We start from the raw sequence: 25,962 nt of genomic DNA, 5'->3' as shown, positions 1-25,962 counted from the left end.
GTGTTCTCCAGACTTGGCAAAGAGAGGAACTTCACTGTAGACCTCATTTATGACCTCAAAGAATTCACCTGTGTCATCTATGGTCACTGAGGGTTCAAAAGAATGAGGAATTGTGCTTCATACGAATTAAGGAGAAGCAACTCAACCCTTCGCAGAATGTGGCTCTGATGTCTTTTCCATCCTACCGGAGAGGTCTGGAACATCATATACGATATATGAATCACAAGGTTGAAAACAGGATGAGCTCCTACATCCGCGAACCCGATGTTATTGATGTTACCTCTGGCCATGGACGGTTGACAAGTTAGAACTACGATGTTAAACCGGTAATGTAATGTCACATCAGCTCATCAGCTCATCGACACTCTGGCGAGAAAGCACGTACAACGATTATGTTTATCGTTAAGAACTATTGAAAGAAATGTGTGATACTGCAGTAGCCATCTGACATTTCCTTACGTTATACACAGAAAAATAAAGTTAACAGTGGATGCGCTATTTCTAAAAGAAACAAATTTCGGAAAGTGTTGTGGTATTAACGGAAACAAATGCTTTCATCAGTTTTAATTTGATACCCTATTAGTTGGCGTTGTGCTGTAAAAATTCATTTTGAGACGCTTCTAGTCTACAAACTTTCGAACATGAAAATGGATTATGTTAGGAAATTGTCAAGTCCCACTTAGATATTAAGCCAACTTAAAATTCAAATGTGTTAAGATATGAATCGTCAATTGCCAATGTTATCTTCAGGAAATTCTAAGACATCCGGAAACTGTAGTGTCAGCGGTTTGGAAAAAACAGCAATCATATACCCTGTATACGCACCCGGTGATGTTTTGTAAACAAAATGGTGGTATAACAATAATTCTCTTTTGCATTTCTGTATATTTTTGTTGTTCGATTGTGGTAATTTTGATACCTCATTTGTCTACTTCGGTTGAAAAATGTCTATGACTATTTTTAACTTTTCCATAAAATTCGAGATAGCGGCCATCTTGATGACGTCATAACCGGAGCTTATACAATGTTAACATTTTTTTTTTTGTTGTTGTTGTTTTTACTGATTGATAAGAGGTCAAATAACTGATTAGAAATAATAGTTTGCTGTTGGCAAACAGTTTTGCTGCGTCAAGCCAAATATGAAAAAAATTGCTTAAAAATTACCATTTTTGAGCTTAAAATCCGATTTTTTCATTTCCTGCGTAGAAATAACTTCATATATTGGATTATATGGTCCTGATATGTATTTGTTGTTCTATTTTGGTCATTTTGATGCCTCATTTGTCTTCTTCTGTTGAAAAATGTCAATGTTATGACTATTTTTCAATCTTTAGTGAAATTCGAGATGGCGGCCATCTTGATGACGTCATAACCGGGAGTTCATCCCAGTTTATACAATGTTACCTCTCGATTTCGTTATCAGTGTGTCATAAGGCTTCAGAAAAAAACATTGGTTCTTTAAGTTGTGGGGGTGGGGGGGTGCACGTGGACCCCCCCCCCCCCCCCCCCCCCCCGATCCCGGCCTATTGTCTCTCCTGTTGAACACCCCCTATAACTCACAAGGGACTCCGACCTGGCCTTAATCATATGTCATATCATGATGTCCTAACCCCAGGTATTTGTAAACAAAACATAATGCTTACCGGTCATGGCCACCATAGAGCCCAAATTGACAAACTTCCATTGTGGAAAATGTTAAAAGAACTCTTTGTAAACAATTTTTAATTAAGTGATTGACACCTCCCTAGTCCCGTGGTGCACCTCAGCATCCCTTACATGCCGTATCTTAATCATTGATCGTCTGATAGAGCTCGTCACATTCTTGTGGTCACGGCGAAACATTCAACCGCAAGTTTTGACTTTGAATGGAAAATCCCCACGTGTTCATCTGCAATCATACACAGGTCTCTGTGATCCATACCTGTTAACGATTGTTTTCTTCCAGTGGACGGGGATATACTTCAGGCTATAAAGGATACATCTGTATTTTTATCCGTCAAAAGGTAAGCACATTAGATCTATATAGTTTTACAATAAGCTGCAGAATATTCATGTGTATATATTCACTCATGATCAGATTAATGCTGTATGATTCACATCTCTCCGCTGCTCTGCTATATGTTTATGCAAATGTAATTTAATTTTTGGGTGTAAAGTTTAGTATTCGAAATTTGTTTATTCAATAAAAAAGCTAAAGCAAAATGCCTTGTTTGTTTCGGTGTGAAATGCAGATATGAAACGCATCTAGCTCATGTTCTTATATGTTATGACATATGTTCTATAAATAAATCACGTCGTATCGACCGTGCTCAGGCGTACATGTTAATTTATGAATGTACCCAGAGATCCTAGATCTGGAATATAACACTCTGGTTCTTATTAATTTGTTTACGAGTTAATTACAGTAAAACTTTGCTATGACGAATCACATGGGACCAGAAGAAATAATTCGTTACAGAAATTCGCGATTTATTTCTGAAACTATAATAGATACATTAAAGTCATCGATTGATTCCAACCCGAATCGACGTTGTACTAAACATCAAGCTAACTCACAAATTAGAAGTCGAGGACAATGTGTTCTTTGACAGAATTTCCATTTATTTCTGGTATTGATTCCTATTGATTTTATTGTGTTTTACTCCTGATTACACACAGGTTTCGTTTGTTCTGCTGCACAATCAATATATAATTGCTATAATCTAGGTTTATAAGTTGATAGAGGTGGAAACATTGTTAGAAATAAAGACGAACTTCATTTTTAATCCGGCTGCTCAACATACTTGGACATTTCTGGCATCAGCCAGCTGTATTTAAAGTTTTATGGAAAAGTATGAGAGAACTTCAAACACTGAAAATCAAAGGTTAGGAATTTAGAACAAATATATAAGCATAACATATGTATAATATTATGTCCATTCTTTGAACAATTTGATACATTTTTCTAAATGGTTGTAAACAGTTATTAGCAGTTATGTTAAAGGTGAAATCAATAATTGTGAATTGATATGGTGAACAGATGACATTTTATCCTTCCTCTAAATTACTTATACGATGATCTATACACAGTATAGTTAATAAATATGGACATTCCTTCATAATTGTCTCTATTTGTTGGACGTACCGCATTCCACTGTTATTCTCAAGAGGAATCAAAGTTTAATGTTTAAATTATTAATCCTCGACTTAACAGCTGCATACCTATGACACTTGACCCATTGAGTTGCGACATGCAGTGGTAGTACATATAGCCAGTACTGAAAACACTAAAATAACTAACTCTCACGATGAAAACTAAAAATTTTCCATCACTCGATAAAGATTTGTAAACTCTGTATGCAATACATAATTATGCAAAAATGTTTAAACACACAGTCTGTATTTGTGTGGTTGGTTAATTTTATCAAATTTTCTTCTAAAAAGATCAAGGTCGTTCAAGACCTGACTCTGTATTTTATATCTTGCGTGTACCTTCAATTTTGTTTACAAAAAATAAAAGATTTCCCTGAAAACTGATAGAAAAATAAACCCTTTTGTAGCCGTGCTTGTCCAAACATTATTTTGACCCCTTTCTCACATACAATGTACCTGTAGTTATGAAAATGATTTACAGATATATGGTATGACTTCGTATATCATATATCGAGTTTAACAATGTATTCTAGACAGTATCCATTTCCTTAAGGTATCGTTTCAATTTTCTGTGAAACCCGTTATGACCTAAGCCAGATAGGATGAAGAGTAGGTGAAATAATATACATCCAGTGCAAGTTGTTATAATACTACTAACTTTGATGTCACGCGACAGGCACTATTACATTGTTTTCAACATCCTGCAAGTTACCTAAAATAGACTATTTTTAACCGCATAAACCACTTGAAATAATAATAAAAAACACTTCCTCAGATCATGCAAATGTATTATGTCACTAGGACAGACACTTGCAATGCATCATCCAGTCATTTTCCTCAATTGCTACAAACATTATGATTAATACATGTATAGAAGATTTCACAATAGCAAGTACAGTACAATTATGTACGTTTTTTTACACCTACAAGTAGTTGATGGTCAGATGTACGAGTACAAAACGCTATGACTTTATTTGTCATCATCCAGTATAATTTACGATCTGTATTTCAATCAACTCAAACGTTAAAAGGCGTGATGTACTGTGGCTATACGATATCTCATAAATAGAGTGTCTGTTACAGTATGAGTGCGTCCAACCATAATATGAAGACAAACGGACAATTTAGATCATGCATATATGAATTTCCGTTTGGAGTCTACGAAAACTATACCTGTGTATGAAAACCCTATACTTCGTTTATAAAGTTATACACCATGAAAATTGTAAATGATTACTAAGTTCTTACTATAGATAACTATTTCGCTATTTCAATATTTTAATATCTTATATAGTTATATAGTCAATATTGTAATAATAATATCTTATATAGTTATATAGTCAATATTGTAATAATAGTAACGAGAAACTCTCTTTTAGTAACTAGATAAATAATGTAGATGTACTTACATTGAAATGACTAGATCATACAGACAATATTGACATAAACGCTTGACCCCGTACATATATAAACACTAAAGACGCGGAAGGAGTTTTACGACGGGTTTGTTATCAGTATTTTTTGTAGATCTATATCATGATAAATGATCTCGTTACTGTATATGTGGCACTTGCTGTATATTATTATGTATTTGTACATTGCATAAAAAATTAATTTCACATGGTTAGTTATTTGAGGCTATTTTCGATAGACCAAAATAATTGTACGTCAAGTATTATGACGTCATATATACAAAACAGTTTCGCGGGAAATTTTAAAAGCAGCACAGTCATTGGCCAAACTGAATTATTGAATAAGATATCAATGTACCACAACTCAATTGCTCTTATTTCAAAATCACGGAAATTTATGCCTAATTAGTACCAGAGTGACCATGAGTTATCTGAATAAACATGTGTCTGTCATGTAGTCAGGGATATCTGATTTGGCCGGCAAGCCTCGGGTTGACTTGCCAAAATCTTTCACTCGGGTTGAGATATCACTGTCTACATGACAGGCAAATATAAGATTCTATTAGTCTTTCACATCAATATGATGATACTACATGTATGAATATCTATGTTATGATATTCTGTTCAAGAACTTACATGTAGTACGTGTGACATATATACTGACCTTTACTGGACCGGAACATTTGGCAGACAGCCCATTGAAAGTACAATAAGTATACGGATCGCTGCACTTCAATAGTAACCTAATATAACACACAGTGGGTATACCAAAATTATTCAGACGTCTAATATTCGGGTTTAATACACGGAAATAGTGTTTATTTTCAAAACTGACAAGTCAGTCGGCGTAAGGTAAGTGTATAAACATATTATTGTTATTTGTCGGCAATGCTTTATAAACGTATATTGTATTAATGTCGAAATTGATATCATTTTCAAAAAAATGTAGTGTTACCATGAAAAACGTTAAATACACGTATGCATGTAGTATGCATTCTTAAAATCACGCCGAGAATCGCAATGTGCACGGTCTTTATCAGTGTTCGTTTGCTGAGTGTACAGAATTTCATAATGTAACAACAATCTTTATAAAACACGTTTATACAGAGGATTGATATGAAATTCATTAGTTCTATCAATTCAAAATTGATCAAGAAATCTGTGTGGTTGGTTGTTATTTAAGTCACATAAATTAAATTAAAAGTATCAAATCCATTTTATAAAAAAATAAAGCCTACAAGGTCTATATAGTCGGCATCGCATCACTGAGGTCCCTGTATACCATTACAGAACTTTCTATCCGTCGAAATTTCTAAAAACTGGATTTCAGCAGAGGGGGAAACTTCATACATATACATGAAACGCCTTGTTATGGAGATAAAACTTTCCAAAGCTTGCCTAACACAACATGCTTTATCAAAGCTAACTGTTCAGAACGGTACAGTATTGCATCAGATTTCAGAACTTGCAAAAACATGTATGATACTACATATAAAAAGAATTACGATAAAATTACCCAGTTTTCGTATTGTTTATACTTCATTTACAATTAAAAGTTTGATAGATTTTTTGTTTATATTTATGAAATGTTTGTTATAGTAAAAAGTCTTATTTTCCCAATGATTTCCAATGTTACACATTCCGTCATACAATGTACTATACTCTAATGAGTTTTACGTATACTGAACGGATTTCAGATTTAATAATATCGATTAAAAAACAGCTATAAAAATATATTTACCAGAGATATTGAGGAAGAGCAGGAGAGAACAGGCCTCATTATGTTAGCTATTTGTCATAGCTTCTTTGTTGAAGTAGAAAACAATGCAAGGAATAAAACATCTAAAAATCCAGCAATTAATTGTCTGATTTCTTGCCTTACTTGGGTCTGGCTGGTGTGAAATAAATACGGGCAATCATCATACTCCTCACTTTCTATACCAAGCAAAGAATGACAAATTGATTTTCATCTTTCTATAATCTTTCATCGAACAAACTCTTTGTATTGTATTATTTTATTGTTTAGGGCCCTTTTTTTACTGTATTTGCCGCAATTGTCACACAGTTCTCGAGATTTAAATATCAGTTACACTGTTACTGTAAAATCAAGTAAGGTATTTATTGCTTTAATTTGCAGCACACGATAAACTTACATTAGTTGAATGTAGAAATGTATCGTCATTTTTAAGGACAAATAACAAATTTACATTTGTGACATATACATTTGAAGTGAATGAATTGGTTGATTAAGTAACTGTGCAGCGAAGTCAATAGTAAGGATATGATATGTAAATGAGATATTATCGATTTTGTCGAAACCGTAGCACTAGGGGATGTGTGCTGTTTATATATGCTGTCAAACTACCATAATGATGCTAGATTTAAGGATATCGAGTCAAAGTTTTTTACCCACAGGAGGGAATGGGTTGTACGCAATATTTCCTTTCAGAACAACGTACCTTTTATAGTATCTCAATTGCAAATGGAATATCCTTTCTGAAATTAGGATTGTTCACTAGCAAAAGAAAATCATTTGTGTGGATCTAAATGAGATCTTGAAACGGACTTATATATATAAATATCTGAAAAAGCGAGTGATTCATTAGCATCATGTGATTACTATACGTACTACACCATTGTCTGACTAGGATACACAGTCCATTTTAACGTTACACAGCGCTCCGCCCAGTACTACAGAGATAAATCGTTATCAAACGGTATGTATTCCTATAGATTAATTGTGTTGTACTCAAGTGATGAGGCATCAAAATAATTGGACATAAATGCATGCATACTTACATTAATGTCATGATATTAAAGTATATCATAAAACGTTAGTAGAATTATTTCACATTTGAAGAATCGATTTTATATGTACATCATTGTATTTCAGTTTATGTGTAATACATGCAGAATTGCAACATACTGTTGATAAACATGTTTACATATACTTATTGTGTTGGAAATCATTGAAAGAAACCGTCAATGTTATGATTGTACATATAAGACGTTTGGAGAATTGCATAACATATCCAAAACGAACTATTCTGAAATGACAACGATTCTGAAAATCATGGGTTAGATAGCCACAGACCATGCATTGAATAAATTAATGAAAATAACTAACATTTATTAGTGATAATTGCTTACCGGCGATTAACTTAGTAAGTATGTTTTAAGGTTTTGAAAACAAAACATAAATATCAGGTCCTTAACGTAGATCAGGATCAAGCGTTTGAAATTACCGATATGTTATCTGACGTGTCAAGTGTTATTGAAAATCTGCGTTGCTGTACACCAAACAATGGTAACAAGGATGTACTGTTGTTATACACTGTCATAAATCTCATTGGTGTTATAGAAGCTATGACAAAACATTAAGTTTTAAATATTCTGACCTTCCATTAGCTTACCTTCAGAAAAAAACGTTTATGACTGTTTTATTGCCCACAAAGCCTATTTATACAGATATTTGTAATGTGAAATACTAGTGCCAGAAGAAGTGCCAGAGGAATACTTTTAAAGTTCTATTCGAAATAAAAATGAAATTGATAAATAAAAGGAAAGAAAGACAAACACTACACGTGTCAGTGTATATTACTTATTAGTACAATGGTGTATTTAGACATCGATAAATCTATGCTTACTAGGGAGTTATATTTATATATAGGTGTAACCCTAAATACTTGAACTGGGTGTGGTAGCAGCCTAATTGTGGCTACCGTATCTTATATATCACCTCCGAGTGATTCATTCAAACCCATGCAATATAATATTATAACTTTATTATTACATAAGGAGAGATATTAATTTGCCCGATATTACAACAAATAATAAGCCATCGGCTGCGTTTGGGTAATTTGGAAATCTACTGTAGATAGGCTTCCATTTTGACTGATTGATTTTAAATAGATTTGTCCACTACTGGTTATTTTCATTGAATCAGTTTACGTATCGAGGTCAGCCTGACCTTTAACGGTATGCGGAACAATGACCTGCCATGTGTACGTACATATGTACAATAGTACAATATGTGTGTCATTTGTATAGTATAACCTACCCCAATACTGACATAATTACATAATTTTAATCAAAAGTTTTATTTAGTTTGAAGTTTCAAGTTATTTAAGGATTAACTTGAATAGATTTTTTTATGTTATGGAGATACAATGTATAACACAAAAATCTGAGTGTACTCTAAACAAACCGCTTCGCGGTTTATTTTTGTGTTATATCTCCATAACATAAAAAAAAACTATCCAAATTAATCCTTATAATTCAATTTACTAAATATAATCTCTTCAATATTCAAAATTCATTTTGGGACTCTTTTGTCTATGAGATCATTACGCCGTCATCTCAGCCAATCAGAAGCAACGTTACAAACGGCGACGCCATTTGTTTTCTATATGGGCTGATAAAGTAATTTTTAAGCCTACGAAAATGCTCGTAACAAGCAAAATTGAGTTATATATATTTCACTTGTAACGTTTCAAATATTTAAAATAGCATTTGATAATAAGACTATTCCGACTGTAACATAATATTTATGATCAATACATATTTTGTGAACATATACATTGTCGGTCCAAGCAACACACATGTGTATAGTAACCATTTGCATGCAATAGAAGTGTGAAGAAATCCAGAGGCATGTGTACAGTATATAACTAACATCATAGCCGTACAATTGACAGAACTATAGTGTTATCTTAAGATTTAAGTACTGGGAATGATGATCTAAGCCGGTAAACGCTAATTCAAGTGATTGTTTAATTATCAGTCGACGTAGACTGTTTATCTGTGACAACACACCCCAACCTAGGCCCATGTTGATTGAAAGATGGAGTCAGATGTATAAATAAAAGGAAGTAGATGACGAACGAGAAATTTGATTTTGATATAGTTTCGACTTATTTAGTTATCGGTATATTTAACCTTTAGCATCATATATTCTGTTGTGTCGAAATAGCCGATGTACTTTAATAATGCATGCAAATCTTTTCAGAACGTGAAAATGGTTTACAATGTAAATGAATTACTAATTTACATAAGTAGTAAAAAGAAACACGACATCAAGTCACTATGCAGACAAACCAGGCCTCAGGATCATGAAACAATCTTAAGTCCAAAACTTTTGTTTAGTTTAGTTTAGACTTAGCCAATCAAAGATTACTTTGTAAAAAGTTACGTTACGTCATTAAACGACGTAAAAACCTAAGTCTAAGATTCATTCTGATCCTAGAGCTCTTTAGTTATTTGATTTCAGTCCGATCGAGCTAAATGATACCCATTCCCTTTAAACAGTGGCAGAGACGGTGTTTACAAATATTAGCATCTTATTTCTGTCAACATGTTGGGAGATAATTGATTATATATATACACACGTATATATAGTAACAAATAGCACTACCAGTAAAAATGCTGATAGGGAATAATTAGTTATGAATCATGGAATTTTCCACCTCCTTAACTGTGGCCTTTACACCTGTCTAGTCAAAGTGATAGTATATAATGACCAACTGACTTAAATGGGTCAGCGATCTGGAGTAAAGTGTACTACATACACGTGTCTTTGGACACGTGATGGATACAATAATCGTTTGTGATTTATTAATACATACATACATATGTAAATTTTTTAAATTGTTTATTGTATAAATTATATAGAATGAATTCAGGTATAATTAATGTTTATTTTAAAGCTCTAGTTTGAGCTTGTACTTTTTCTTTTGGAATTTTCCCCACATATACAGAGGTACCCGGTATTTAACTGTATAGACACCAACAATTGTATAGGATTTTGTGATAATAGAACTGAAGATTATTTAAAGTGGGTTGAATGGATACATATTCGTAAAAAGAAAAGCCTTTTAATACCTAACATACGAATATGCATATATATATATATATATAACGCATTTTAAAAATGATAAACATTTGAAAGGGGGAAATATTACCTGCTTCAGATGAAGAAATTTTTCGTTAATCATACAAACCTAAATACATTTTCTTAAACATGTATACACCATATTGTGCATATGTATGAATTGTTTGTAGAATGCCATCAGGATTTCTTAATATCAATTAGTCAAGGAATTTCTACCTTTACTGTTGTATAACAAGGTGTCGATAACCAAGTCAAACAAAACAAATTGCAGTTAAACATGCTTGTTGGATTTTCGACCTCACTAGGGCTGTAATATCAGTCTGAAGCTGTCCCCTGGCCTTTTGTTTAATGTTATCTACATCTTGTCTCATTTCCTCATGAAATTACTGTTATTTTTAAATCACTAATTCATATTGATATATGTCATTGTATATGGTGACACACATTAAAGGATATGACCAACTGACATATGCGTATTCAATAAATGCCCTTGGAAACAATGATATCTTAGCCATGGATACACACAATACATTAACATTATTCCTCGTGTGTTTGCGTTGTATGGAATGCTCGTATTCTACAAATAATTAGTTCTTTTTACATACTTTTTTTGCGATGGTTAGTAAGATTATGTAGATATTTGTTAATCAACGCAGTAAATATTAGCGTTTTCATCCAGACGCTTGTAGGAATGCTATGAATGTTCCCAAGTACATTTTAATGATGTTGAAAATCAATCCTGGAATTTTCCACCTCTGTACAGTTCGTGTGTGACACCCATGTCTAGACACCAGTGATTGTGTGTATAACTCCTCAATAGACAGCTGACCAACTGTCTATAACCGGGTCAGATAAAAATGTGTGTATTGATCAATATCAGTAGAAGTTAAACAAACAAAGTGTAAATAGTGTTTTACGTACAGATTCTACTGTGAAGAGGACACAATGCTGTATTAGTTATTGGCTTAATGAGAGAGCTGGCAGTTGTTTATTTAGGCACCATGATTATAAAATAGGTATGTTGGTTGTGATTAACTCTTCGATAAATCAAATCTAAATCTATTGAAAGTATTTAAGATGAGCAAACACAATACTTAGAGGCTAATATAGTTTTTTCATACCTGTGAACGAGCATTACGGAATTAATTACAAAGAAAAAACAATTACATGTAACAAAGTGCGAAAGTGATAGGAAAACTGCGATTTTTTATCTATTTAGTGTCATTATTTCTGTCACAATATTAGCTTGATTTTTGCTTACTTCGTTTCCCTATATTTCACTGGACTTTCCTATGGTTGCTACATATTTGTAGTAAATAGACTGACAGACGCTTTCTCTGACATGTACAACCTCGATCTCAACGAATTATTATCAAAAACATCAAACAATGATTTTACGTTGACCTTTGACCTGGTACCATGGGTAACGATGGATAACAATATACCTCCTTCGTGTACGGCCATAAATAGCAATTCGTGTTATCAAACACGTATTGGTTCGAGATTATACATGTAAGTGATTCATCAATATTTAGGTAAAATAGCCCACTATTTAACCAGGAAGATGATACCACAAAATGTAACTTCAAACAGCGTAAACTTAAGGAGCATCTGTAGGAACATCCGTTTTTTCACAATAATATATTGCCTAGTTGATTTATTGTATTTTACATTTCACAAAGATTCCCAGCGTATTTCATACCTTAGTTGTTTTTCAATAAACCATTTGATGTAAGAGATTTCAAAGAGTTTCATCAATGGATTTTAGTGTAAACACATAACACTTAATACTTCGCTTTATCAATCAAATAAAGCACGATTTTTTAAAACTACGTTTCCTCTTTACCAGTTTTACAGTTTTAAATATTCGAAGTAAATTATATTAGAAAAAAATGAAATAGTCAGATGACTTGTTTTGTTTAAAGGCCCACTACCTTTCCGAAAGGACTTTTAATTTTTAAAATGGGAATGTAAAACGAGATCGATACATTGTAGAGTCGCAAAAGTTAATAACTTACTGTTAATACTACACTTATCATTGTGTTCTGAACAATTTAATTAAAATAAATAAAATGTAAAATTTCATAACGCGAGTCGTCTTATGTTTTTCGCCGTCGTCCTAAAACCACCCGATACTTGACTATCACTGCATTAGACGGCAAAACAGTGAAATTAATCTCCACAGTTATCATATATTACGCAGGAAATATTGCATATGTTTGGTGTTGTTACCTCATCTTAGGCCATCGATAGGAATCGTTTTGTTATTTCATGTTTTATGAAACATTTAAATGCTCCGGAAAGGTAGTGAACAAACAAACAAACAAAATTACCCGCGAACTTGTTCTTTGTTATGATAGAATGATATTTTTGTGGAAATAATTCTTAGGAACGCAATGATTACTTTAATAGTTATCGATTTCGTTGAATATGGCTAAGTACATAGGGGAAACGTTTAACCTATGTACATTCTAATTAATCTACTGACACTGTTGTTGTTATTTCTGGTTTAATGTTACCTTTAACAGCAAGCAAAGAGTCGCTTCACCTTTTCAAGTCCCTTATCTTTTTATTTGCATCATTGATTACCAGTTTTATACTATTAAGATTTTGATTGTTCATTTTAAAAGATAACCGATGCAATACCAAAAACAAGTGACAGTTGCATAGCGAATTTAGATATTATAGTATTTATTCTTATGATTAAGGCACCTTAATATGTCAAAATTTGTATTGAAATGAAATTCTATCGCAAAAAGTGAAATATTTTATTGTATGATATCAGGTATATCACATAGTCTCGCTTCGGATACATTTAAGGTCACCATGTTCATTCACGATCTGATCATCACATATACACGTGAACATGGGATTCCCAGAAGCGATTATGTCTACTATTTAGAAGCAGGCTCCTATTATAGACTCGCCGAGTACAAGTTGTGCCTTCGATACAATACGCCTAGTCACATGAAAGAAGATCAATAATAAGTTTGAAGAGAGGAATTATTTTAAAGGTACTGTATGTTATCATCACACCCTGCTCGTTTTGTTATACATCGCACCTGCTTTGTTAACAATTTCAATAGTTTTACCTGCGTTTAATGGAGATACACATGAATGATTAACGTTAATACACATGCACTCGACCTCGTTGTGAACTCCATTTAAAAATAAGAAATACAGTGAATTACCGAACTGTATTTTCCTTAATCACTCGCATTCTTGAAACCAACTACTAGTACAGTGTATTTGGGAAAAATCATTGACGAAATTATTTTAAGATATATTCTGGTTTTCATTCCCTTCTGCTGCCTTGTAACTAACTACGTATCATTTTATTGAGAGTGTAGCTGATAAGAGTTGACATTTTTATTGAAATAAAAATGCAGAAATAGCGAAATATCGTTGATTGATTCTGGTACAGAATGTTTTCAAGGACACTGGCTATTTCTCTGAACAGGTATCTTAATGACTTAATTTCAATATTTAATTAATATTTCTGTGTTAGGATTTGGGTTTATCTTGATATACGTCCTTTTATCATTATATAAATGTACGATAATAATCGGCTTGTTTTAGGTGTTTTGAACAGATGAGGACATGACAACGGGATAATGGTAGTGGTACTCTCTAAGGTAAATATAAACAATGTACGTTGTATTATCCTGTTCGAATCATTTTTATTACATAACTTTACCTGTATTGCCATGCTAGCGATATGGCCTATTAGAGGAGTTGGGTACTGTATATGTTATTTGCTCCTCCTCTTTCACTCGCAATGCATCGCTAATATCAACATTAAATATCACGTGACTTGATTAATCATTCCAGTGGGAATAACGTACAAGTATTACAATGCTAATTGTTCTATTTTTTACATGATTATGGCATCATGTCTATTTTTACTTTTTATCTTGGACTGGCTATGTCAGACGAGACTCGTTAATCAACCATAAGAACATGGTGTCGATGTATTTATCATGCAAGAGTGAAAGAAAAACCAGGACAACCATTAAATTATCAAATGGATTATTTTCCATGTTCAGTAAAGAAGCCACCGCATTGTTGATGGTCAGAACACTCACTATGATCATTGTGTAACGCTTTATTGCTGCTTCATCAGAATTTCTGTTACTGTTTACTAAATGCAATTACATGTATCAAATATATCATTTAAGGAAACAATTAAAGATTTAGATTAACATACAGGTCAATAATAATCTGTATTTGTTTTACATCGATTGCGAAAGTTATATAGCAGTAATCACTTCCGATCACCTGTATGTCAGCATGTCTGGTGTGGTTGGGTAGCTTTAATGTGAAACCTCTGACTGTTTCACTTCTGTGATGGTAATCGAATCACGCCATAAATTATATTTTACTTATTGGATAAAAACAATATAACTATTTTTACCTAATAAGCATAATTAATAGCGCATTTTGGTTTAAAGTCCAAGGTCACTGTTGTGGTACGTCAGGTTTTTTAGGCCACATCAAATTCAGTTTTATCTTTGGGTACTCCGGTTTCCTTCAACCTCATACACCCGGAGATCCTTTAATCAATGACGTTGGCTATTAATATATCAGAATGTATGCTAAGGCATTTTCAAAGCGACACTGTCTCTCTAGTGTTATACGCTGTACGATATGTTGCAAAGCATTAACAGGCGTGTCTATTGTGAACACCCTTACGAAAACACCTACAAATCACGTAATTAAACACCTAAATAAATCCGCGTTTATAGTACTTTAGGTCCTTAGTAATTCTGAGTACTATCCTATTGTGACAGTTCTGTGTATCGTGTAATATTGTGTGACCTACAGGTAAAAGAAAACGATTTGGCTGTAGACGGGATCGATTTGATACGAGATAATTCGCGGGTGTGTATTTCATGACGTGTATCTGTTATTCTTAAATTAAAGTCTTGTTGTAGATATTCCTACAAAGTGATTAGTATTTACGAAGAATGTATTATTCAAATAGTGTATTTGAATAAGAGGAAAATATATATGGCTTCTACTTGCTTTCCTTTGATATTATTTGACTTCTTGACTGTCACATCATCAACGTTAAGTATTTTATAAATACGAATACTTTAGTAGTATCTATCTAAATATTTGAACATTTGTACATCTATTTGGATCATATCCATTAGAAACATTGAGAGCACTTTATAAACGATTTATTTATTTATTTATTTGTTTTATTTTATTTTACTTTACTTATTTATTTATTTATTTATTAGGATGCTTTGTGCAATGCTGTAGAAAACCTAGATGAAGACAAAGTTATTAAGCTCCTCAAACTAGGATACACGTGTCACCCAAATAGGCGGAATAAAGTGGTCAGTTATCCATGGTCTTATTTCTGTATTTATCTTTATAACATCATGGACATTTGTATCCAATGTCACAATATCATGTATATATTCGTAACATTGTCTAATTTCTATTATTCATTGATGAAAAATATTATTTGGTAGATTCTATAACATATTCAAAATTGTAAAACAATGCAGCAGTTCTTTCAACTAAGCATTCATTCGTACAAATATATAATTGTATATATATAAACATTTCATTGACTCATGAACCTGATGATATCCCATTGGCATTAATGCTTCGAAAGAGGAACAAAACATGTTATGAGAAGGTCTGAGGAACCACCTAGATATACAATTTGAGATATAAACATGGATGATACATTGTGTTTCATTACGGTATCATGTACCAGGTATTTATTGCAGCATATTCATTTACAATTTACAGACATGTCTTCATATCGCGAGTCAGAGAGGCTATCTAAAAATCACACAGCATCTACTTGATCACGGATTTAACATTCACGAAAAGACCAAGGTAATGGAGTTTCACATATTGAATTCATGGTATATTGAACTGGTTTCTAAACAAATGTCCTTTCATTATCAAATATGCTTTTCCATACCGATATTCTATTGATTATGTTGCTTTCTCTCGCATTAGAAATACAGTGTAACACTAGCATTTCTGGTATCTGTGATAATACAAACTTTCATTTGTGATACGTGGTTCCTCGAGTTAATAATGTGAATGAAACATTCGGAAAAGTGGAGTGGGACATATCGTAGATTCAATTGTTTCTTCCTGTTCTACAATCCAGTAAAATAAAACCTTCAAGCAAACGAATTTCTCTTCGCTAATTCGGTTATATTTAACGTTGCTTGTTGTAAATGCCCTTCCTATAAATGTTTGACATGTCAGCACATTTAACAGGAGATCCCGACATACCTGAGCTTCCTTGTTTAATCTCACGGAAGCTTGTTTGTAAATTAGTCATATATATGTCATTGTGGTCGGACGAAAATGGTATGGCTCAGTAGAATGAATATATACCTGTTCACTAAAATGTCTGTGTGATATACTGGCCACAGCCTATCCCTGGTCGTGTATGTCTTGTGATATCTTATGGTTGTAAAACTATAGTGTTGTAAAAAGCAGAACAATGCTGTAAATAACTTACATATATGAATGTTTGCTGACCTAATATCTGCTGTAACACTGCATACAAAAATTACAATGGATGTCCTACAATATTACTGTTTGTCAGCGGGAAAATAAGATAAACATTTCAAATAAATTAAATTGAAAATTCTAAAACACATAAATAATAATAGTTATATTCAACTTAACGAATTGATGGCGTATATACGTAGGGCATTAAACGAATTCAACAACAACAAAAAATAAATAAATTTGAGTGCACATGTCATATTGCTTCTCCATTGTAGTTGTAATGGTATCATAAATGTATAGGTTTGCGGTACAGGTAACTCGTGTAATACGTTATATTATACTTAATTACCAGGAATATAAGACACCTCTTCATGAAGCTGTAGATCGTGGTCAAGTTGAGGTTGCCAGATTGTTGCTACAGAGGGGAGCATCAACCGAATGTAAAGACACTGTAAGTATTCGATTTTAAATATAAAAATGAGAATAAAAGCTTCCATACATTTTATAATATTTTCCAGAAAGAATTACAGTTGAAGAAGCTACATGCCTAAACTGATTTTGAGATAACGACTTTTAGTCTTATTGCACTTTGTTTTTAGATATATGTAAATAAAAAATTCCACCTGTACAAACACTGATTTGGGATGATATAGATGCTGTTAGGAGTTTCTTTGATACAGTTTAATGATAATACTTAACATATAATGGTTTATTGAAATGACTCTTGTTTGGTTTAACAGAGATCGGACACTCCCTTGTTTGTTGCCTGTCAGAATGGAGATAGACAGGTGGTTAAAACACTGTTGGAATTCAACGCTAATGTGCACGCAAAGGACGCGGTAAGTATCGCATGTTTCTGGATAAATGTCGCAAGAGTAAATGGAAAAAAATTAACATCGGCCCGATATCGTTTTCCGTACATAATTTAATGAAATATTTACAAGATGTGTTTTGGATAAAATATGCAGATCAGAGATGAGGTTACTAAATTCTAATATTAATATTTTTTTCTATTTTCTGTTTATGTTTTCTGAATATCGTGAAAACATGCATGTACTACTTTTATCCTTATTAATAAACTTTATACACAGTACGGTCGGTCTCCACTGCATGCTGCCCGGGAGTCCAATATCATAAAGATGCTGGCTAAGAAGGGCCTTAATATCGACATTACTGTAAGTCTGTTATCATCATATTTGTATATCATGCAGATGTATATTTAAAGAAAAGAAATTTCATTGCCCAGCATGTTTATCCACGATTCAAAGAAATTACGAACACGTTATTATTCAAGCCGTTATATCGAATGATATATTTTATCACTCCTAGAAGACATTTTGTAGAAACAGACATTTTCCCCCGCCTATTGATAATGGCCTGTTTTCATAAATATTGATAACATAAGGAAGTTCTTTAATTATGTTAGACGGCAATAGTCAAAGGGAGATAACCTAAAACTAATTTCACTATCAGATAATACCATCGGTAGAGATTATGTAGTGTGATGTAATATGATCAGCTATTGATCTCCTACAATGCAATATTACATGCTAAATTATGTACATATCTGTTTTGTATTGTTGGTAATATATGAAACTATATTGGTAAATAATCAACAGGGTTCCCATGGAGACACGCCTTTGCATTGCGCAGCTCGAGACTATGACAAGATGCTAATTAAGACCTTGTTAGACTTGGGTGCCAACCCGACAATTAAGAATAAGGTAAATGAAATGTTGGACTTGGGTGCCAAACCGACAATTAAAAATAGGGTAAATGAAATGTTGAACTTAGCTGCCAACCCGACAATTAAGAATAAGGTAAATCTTTGTTGTTACATTATATACATAAATTTTAATATACATACTATAAATTCGTTGATATAAAATGGCGTTAATCTTGGTTTCAATTTTTAAACACGATGTCTACAAAATATGACATATCTGATGGACCTTTGAATTAACCCTCATTTCCCACCGGTGGCGTATGAATTAATCAATATTATTTTCATTTTGAATAATATACTCTATGAATGGTTTTATAGGATGGTAACATTCCAAGGGATCTTGCAGAACCACAGACATGGCAACCTGATAAAACCGCAATTCATCTTCTAAGGGAGGCAGAGCAAACGTTTAATCTACAGCATGTATCCGGTGCAGATCGCCAAAGAGTACGTGTTTTACAAATGAGCCTGTATATAATTATACAGTCGGAACCCATACCAACTCAGTAATGTAAATACAGTAAACCAGCTTTCTTTCGCGTGCGATTTACTTTGCGGATTTCTGGATAAGACTGAATTCTTGAATGTTACCATACACTTATAAAGGAATTTCCATTCAATTTGTAAATCTGCTAATGATAATCTTCTCAAACTTGTTTTAGATTAGGAATCGCAAAATCGGGTACCCGCGAAATAAAGTTGAATTACAGTATTCGATGTTATTGTTCAGTTTAAGTACTAAATTATTATAAATCTTATTATGAATGGAAATGTTTTAGATACTCATGTTAAATCATATATCAACATATCATACCTCTATAGATTTCTATATTTCACTAATTGAATGTTTCAGAATAAATCAGTACACAATGAAGATAAACGTCCCTCCACAGGTAATTAAGATAAGACAATGGGAAAACGTTTGATAATCTACCAAGGGTTCAAAGGGCCTGTAATTAAGATTGAGATAATGTACAGGTGCACAGGATGTACTGTTATAATACTGTAATGTATTAGACGATAAATTATATATATTCTAAACACGGAAATATAAACATGAAGTAGTAAACAAAGGTATATAACATATTGTATTTTTCAAAGTAAATTATCCGGTTAAAATAAAATTAATGTGGGAATTTGCGACTCGCATTTTGGACATATTCTTATTACAAATAGTATTGAATTTTTTTCCATTATGCATAATGAAAATATATTCAATAAAATTATGTATAACTGACGAAAGGAAACAAATATGTAAGCAACTAAGCGACTGTAATAATGGTATAGTTTTCCCATTGTTATCAGCTGTTACAAAAATGGATGAACAGCTAAATGAAAGGGAGGTAAAAATCAGGACACAGACGACAGCGAACAACTCTGATAAAAAGGTAGGTCAATAAAGTCATACATTTAAAATTATAACGATAACAAGACTAGTGAATAAGTTTGTGGTTTTAAAGATTTGAAATATTTAATGACAGCATTATCTAGAACATGTTTATGGAACATTACAATGCATGATTCACACACTGTTGATGACGGGATTTATTCTACAAAATTAATTATACTCGCAGAAGCCGCCAATGAGAACCGATAAACGGATTCGAGCAGAAATCAAGCACCAAACAGCTAATTACAAGAAGGATATGTCAAAGAAAGGTAAGATATGGTTAGGTTACTGATTCTTCAACCTGCACGCCATTTTATCTTGTTAATATAACTGTAAAATTCAATGGTGAACATTGAATTATAATTGCCCGTAACAGTTATTGATTTCAGGCAGCTTTAGTATAGAGTCACCATAAAAATGCCGGTTGAAAATAATGCCTCTTTCGTCCATTACATACAGTTGATATGGATGATAAAGGCACATTATTGGACAGAAATGGGGCGATCAAGCCTGAAATTTAAAGTGGGAATATCAAGGGAAAAAATAATAACATGGATACAGCTAACATTCCAAACATGAATGTTTATTTTTAATTGTACTGATGTGAAACAGTTTCAAAGTTTAGATGCAGTCATCATTTGAAGAATATATTTACAATGTGTGCGTGTGTGTGTGTGTGTATAGTTGTTCTATCTTCCTTTTATACCACGTTGTCACCCATAAATTATTTTTGTACCTTTAGGTAAATATTCCTTAATTTTTTGTTGTGTTTTGCGCATACTTTTTTTATATTTATTTTGCCTTGTAGTGCCATACGTATATCTTAGACATGCCAGATACCATATTTTCAGAATTGTATATTTTAGATCGATGTCTTGGAGAAGTGTCAGACCGGGAGATAGGACGCATTGCTCTAACATTAGACCAGAAACAGGTAAGGTGGAAGAGGATAACCTGGTGTTGAAATTTGTTTTTCTCTTTCTTTTCTGCATGATCGATACTCAAGGGATTATTATTTCTGTCATATCAACCTCTGCACTATGCCATATCAGAATTAAGACTATGTGTGTTACAGTGATAGTAACACCTGAAGTATAGAGGATTTGTTACGCGTAGAGAATTGATAATTTAATCTTTAGACGGAGAAAGCTTTTTGGTAGATGTATTTGATCTTTGATTTGTAGTACAATGTACGATTCTGTGAATACATATTCATTTTGCCATAAACTAAGTCGATCCTGCCCGGAAATTTATATTGTCTTTACGGATTAACATTAATTGTATCAACTTTCTTTCACAACTAATCTTTTATGTAAATGCATGGAGTTACATTATCTTATCATATTTAAAATTACATAGGGTTTAATTATTTTTATGGATTTTCAATTTTTATCATTATACTTCATAGGCCAAAAAGCTTAGGAAGATGGTACCAAAACAGATGAAGCATCGTATTTCAGAAAATGAGAAAGGGAATTGTCGTAACGAATACTTCCACCTGTTGAAAACCGCATGCTTTAGAAATAGGGAAATGGCATTTGATGCGTTCAAGAAGCGAATATCGCTTACGAAACCTGACTTACATCAGGTACGTTATTATATATTCATGAAAATATAGTTCGCTCATTGAAATATGATTGCTTTCCTGAATCCTAACAATGCCTGTCATTATGGTATGCCTACGTGAATGTTTTTTTTTCTTTTAAGTAATTTCCGTTGTCCAAAATAAATGACACAAAATCTACATGAAATGTTTGTTCATGATGCTAGTTCATATAGATCATACCAGTCCTTCTTTTTGTTGTAGATGTCCAGAGAAGAAAAGAAATCCATGGAAAAGGGTACGTTATGTTTTGTATTCTGTACTCTATTGGATGCACCATGTAACGAAGGGAATGGGATAAATGTTACCCTATACCAACCCTGTCACACTCTAATCGTCGTGACCGATTATCCGAATACATGACATTATGACCTATTCTTCTTCTCTGAAACATAATTTGTTTTCTTTGGATGTGTTTGACATGGTATATGGGACAAGGAAGTAATTCCAACAGTGTGGATAAAGAAAATTGTCAAAATATATCCATGCTGATCGGCATACCACATGGTATATATACATGTAATTGTGGTTAGAAGATATCGTGCGTTCAATCACAGAGCCTAATCTATCAGTTACTTCTTTTTGGTTCACGCCAACAGTACAAACTACGGAGTGACACAAAGGGAGGTAAATCTGATAGATCAGATTGTCATAAACAATGTATCCCTTTTCCTTTGCAGATATAGAAAAGTTGCAACTGAGCAAAATCAAAATAGAGAATCTACGTCTGATCACTGTGCTGTCTATGGTAGCTAGCAAGGATTACTACCTGCTGGGTATAGAGCTAGGGCTGTCCTCGGAGGCCATGGACGAAATACACGACTTACAGGGGGATCTTCTTAGGGAACGCTGCCACCAGACACTACGCAAGACAAAGGAAAGGTTCCCGAAGAAAACGTGTGCTGATGTTGTGCGGGCTGTGGCTAATATTGGCCACGACTATGTTAAGGCTATGGAACTGCTTAGGCAGTCTGAACATTTCTCGCCTATAAGATATAGTTAGCACGACCCGGCGTTCCCCCGTAACCACTGGGTTGTAAAGATGATACAATGATGGACGATTGTTCTCATATTTATTCCTTGTCATGTGACAGAAAAATCAAAACTGAACGGAAAACGCATTAACTCTTATTGTTAGGCTGTTATTAGGATGTTGTTGGTTTTTAGATAGGTGCAGTGTATACGGTAAGGACTGGGTGATACGGAATTAATGAAGTCAACTCCCTTTTTTTAGTTTCTACTGATACTGAAACGTTGATGACTGACGCAAATAGCGAAGCGAGTTCCTTCTTATAGCCATCATGATACTTGAATTAGAGCGAATAGGTTGTATCGTTTTCTTTTCAAAATTCTAGGACAACTACTAGATGTGATCACAATTATTCACTTCATCTAAGGTGCTTCCAGTGTCCCTATTCAAGTTATGAATATTTAATAGGAGAGAGCAGTCAGACCGGGTGTCGTATCCGGGACCTCCAAACATTAGCCGTATGCTCTAAAGATTGATCTATCTGGTCATCAATGATGACTCAGGGCTGCCCTGCTATATTAGTGATCATTGATCTACTTACTTATTATATGTGTTTGCATTTGTGATATTGTTTGGAGTAATAACCAGCTGCTATACCAATTCTGAAATTTAATGATATATTAAAATTGAATTTACCAAAAAACTTTGGAATTCATGAGCACTCATGACATTAGGGCCTGAAATTTTAAATGCTTAAACTATAATTCCGTGTTCATAAAAGTCCAAATCAAATGATATAGCTTCCCATTCAGTTATCCAGAAGCAGTCATGTGGTTTTATAAGAATAAGTTATCTTTTTTTTGTTGCTGTATTTTCGTTTTGTTTTTTGTTCTTTGTTTCTGGGTTTTTCATGTACGTGGAAACGTCTTTCTTATTCATACGATATTTACTTGCAGTTATTATTTATTAATTCGCATTACATTTTAAGTAAATGGGTGTACATTTGCAGTGATATTTTGATTAATGTAAAGATACAAAAAATGTCAACCTACCAGAGACGACATGGGCATATGGTAGGTAGAGCAGGGTATACCCATTAATCACAAGGTTTATTAATGATTACAAAGGTATGCATAATCATGCGTTTAGCATAATGATTTGTGTTGTTCGTGGAACTTTATTTTGTGTTGATTAAGCAGACTGCAATACCACTCAGTTCAGTTTAAGTATGTATTACTGTTAGTTATATATTTTACCGGTGTCCATGAAAGAAGATGAACATGATAACATGATAAGCTTAAAGGCAAAGACTTTTTATATTAATAGTTAACAATTTGTTATCGTTTTTTATTGATGAAAATTTTATTTCTGCCGTTATTGTTGTGACATTAATGAGTGGTAATTAAATGGCATGTTGATATACGAGTATATCATGACAGATAGTTATTCTCATAGAATAGAGCATGCGTCATTTTTCTTGGTTGGCATGTACAAGTACATTACATTGTATATTGTATACGTACATCTATACATATCGCTGTCTCTACCTCGTCTGATATCTAGTTTATTTTCTATACAATACCCTTTCACGTTCTCTCTTTCTCTCTTATGACAAAATGTATGCGAAATTTTTTTTGACTACATATTTTACTCAGACACTAAATACCTATAACTTTCAATGCCAAATAAAATCAACAGCTCTTTATATACACAATGATACTGTTTAACATAAATGAAAACACGCGGATTTTTATCTCATTTATATGAATTTGAAACTTTCTTTGAGGATTAATGAAATGTCACATTTGACGAAAACATGTCATGCATTAGAAATCGTTTTTCGTAGAAAGTAAGAAAATGTCAATAAATATTCAGTCCGTAAAAACAGAATTGGTTAGGTACAAGATTACAACATTTGGATATTATTTTGTTTTTTCCGTTCTAACATTGAATGCTCCATTGATTTTAGTACTGTAAAATGGCGCATTATTCCTACTCGAGTGTTTGAAGACAATGATGAATTACAATTTAACCTACAATGCATTTTTATAGTGAAGAGATAGTGAATCGACAATTCTTCAAGCCATTGTGCTTTTATTAGAATAGACCACGGAAGTGTGTGAACTGGGCTTGTTTTGGTTTCACATTAAAAATACATCAACTAATTATCAAAGTTCTACTTAAGTGTATTCTGCTGTCAATGGTAAAGATTGATGTTTCGTGCGTACTTCATTATCAATTAGTTGAAAAGACGGTATATTTTCCTGATGATATTAATGTTTGATATTTTCATTATAAAAAGATTTTTTTGTATTGATACCTTGAAACTTTAGATGAGTTGACAGGTCACAATCTTGTCTCTGTTAATAACTGAGTAGCAAAGTGGACCTAATAAGCATATTACTCGTCAACCAGCAGAATGCTATTTTTGTTTAACATACAGGTTAAGAACAAACATTTCGTCATATGTGTTCTATGAGGCCTTTTAGGTGTTGGCAACGGAAACGTTGACATGTATCTGACCCAAGCTTCAGCAGCGTTTCTGAACCTTTATTTATTACTTAACTTAGCATTCTCCATAGGACTACACTACATCGGATAACGAACGTTCCTTAATTAAGGATGTTTTCCTTATCTGTGATGTTTTCCAATGCATAATTTCAAGTTAAGGATGAATCTGAATTAATGATTCAGTTTTCTTTTTAAGATTGAAATGTAACAAAAACTGTGCTATTTTGAAAATAAATTTGTATTTCAGAAAATTGTATCATTTATTCTTATTACTTTCGAAAATTCGTGCAAATCGTTGAATGCATGATAGATTGGAAGCACATACGGAGACGAAATAATGAGGCTATTGTAAAAGTATCTAGATGGTGAAATGAATAAAAAGTGTCTACGTTAACAATCATCTGTTATATACTGTAAGCCAACTTTCTTTCGCGGTGACTCAATTTTGCGTTTTCATATCTAATTAATTTCTCGTGATTGAGACTTATTTTGATTTAACCGACCTTTACAGATTTTTACGTAAACTCATTTTTCACGATTTCAATCGCGAAATACGCGAAATGTGATATCACGTGAAAATAAGTTGGTTTATTGTTCAACATTTAGCTTCAGGTCATCATACGCTACTATTTACACTTATATTTTCTGTTTACACCTCGGGCCCTCGAGTTAGCGCCTCAACCACGAGGCTAGTTAAGCTATATACATGTATATGCAAACAAATCCTTTGATTATTAAAAGGATGCCAAGATTTATATTTAAATTCAAATAATTCAATTTTGCTTGTTACGAGTAATTTCATTGGCTTGAAAATTTACTTTATCAGCCCATAA

The 25,962-nt window shown here is 33.0% G+C and overlaps 1 protein-coding gene across 11 annotated transcripts; it reads left to right on the top strand.

Annotated features, from left to right (window-relative positions):
• Positions 1-1,623: 1,623 nt before the first annotated feature.
• Positions 1,624-25,497, top strand: LOC138315636 (uncharacterized). Of its 11 annotated transcripts, none has more exons than XM_069256797.1 (17): positions 1,624-2,003; positions 14,014-14,084; positions 15,259-15,315; positions 15,681-15,779; positions 16,204-16,293; positions 17,282-17,380; positions 17,670-17,768; positions 18,021-18,104; positions 18,549-18,653; positions 18,974-19,102; positions 19,509-19,548; positions 19,961-20,043; positions 20,230-20,314; positions 20,912-20,979; positions 21,454-21,633; positions 21,853-21,886; positions 22,329-25,496. In XM_069256797.1, the coding sequence occupies exons 2-17, from the start codon at positions 14,049-14,051 to the stop codon at positions 22,649-22,651; spliced, it is 1,611 nt and encodes a 536-aa protein (XP_069112898.1). In that variant the 5' UTR covers positions 1,624-2,003; positions 14,014-14,048; the 3' UTR covers positions 22,652-25,496. The 11 variants fall into 11 exon arrangements, with proteins under 11 accessions (XP_069112898.1, XP_069112904.1, XP_069112901.1 ...); XM_069256800.1 differs by having other exon boundaries at positions 1,626-2,003; positions 14,014-14,069; XM_069256799.1 differs by lacking the exon at positions 1,624-2,003 and adding an exon at positions 4,982-5,396 and having other exon boundaries at positions 22,329-25,497.
• The last annotated feature ends 465 nt before the right edge of the window (positions 25,498-25,962 follow it).

Source organism: Argopecten irradians, chromosome 2, assembly GCF_041381155.1.
Source record: "Argopecten irradians isolate NY chromosome 2, Ai_NY, whole genome shotgun sequence".
Lineage (NCBI taxonomy): Eukaryota > Metazoa > Mollusca > Bivalvia > Pectinida > Pectinidae > Argopecten > Argopecten irradians.
Note: the sequence above shows the minus strand (reverse complement) of the source record. Positions and strands in the feature narration are given on the sequence as shown.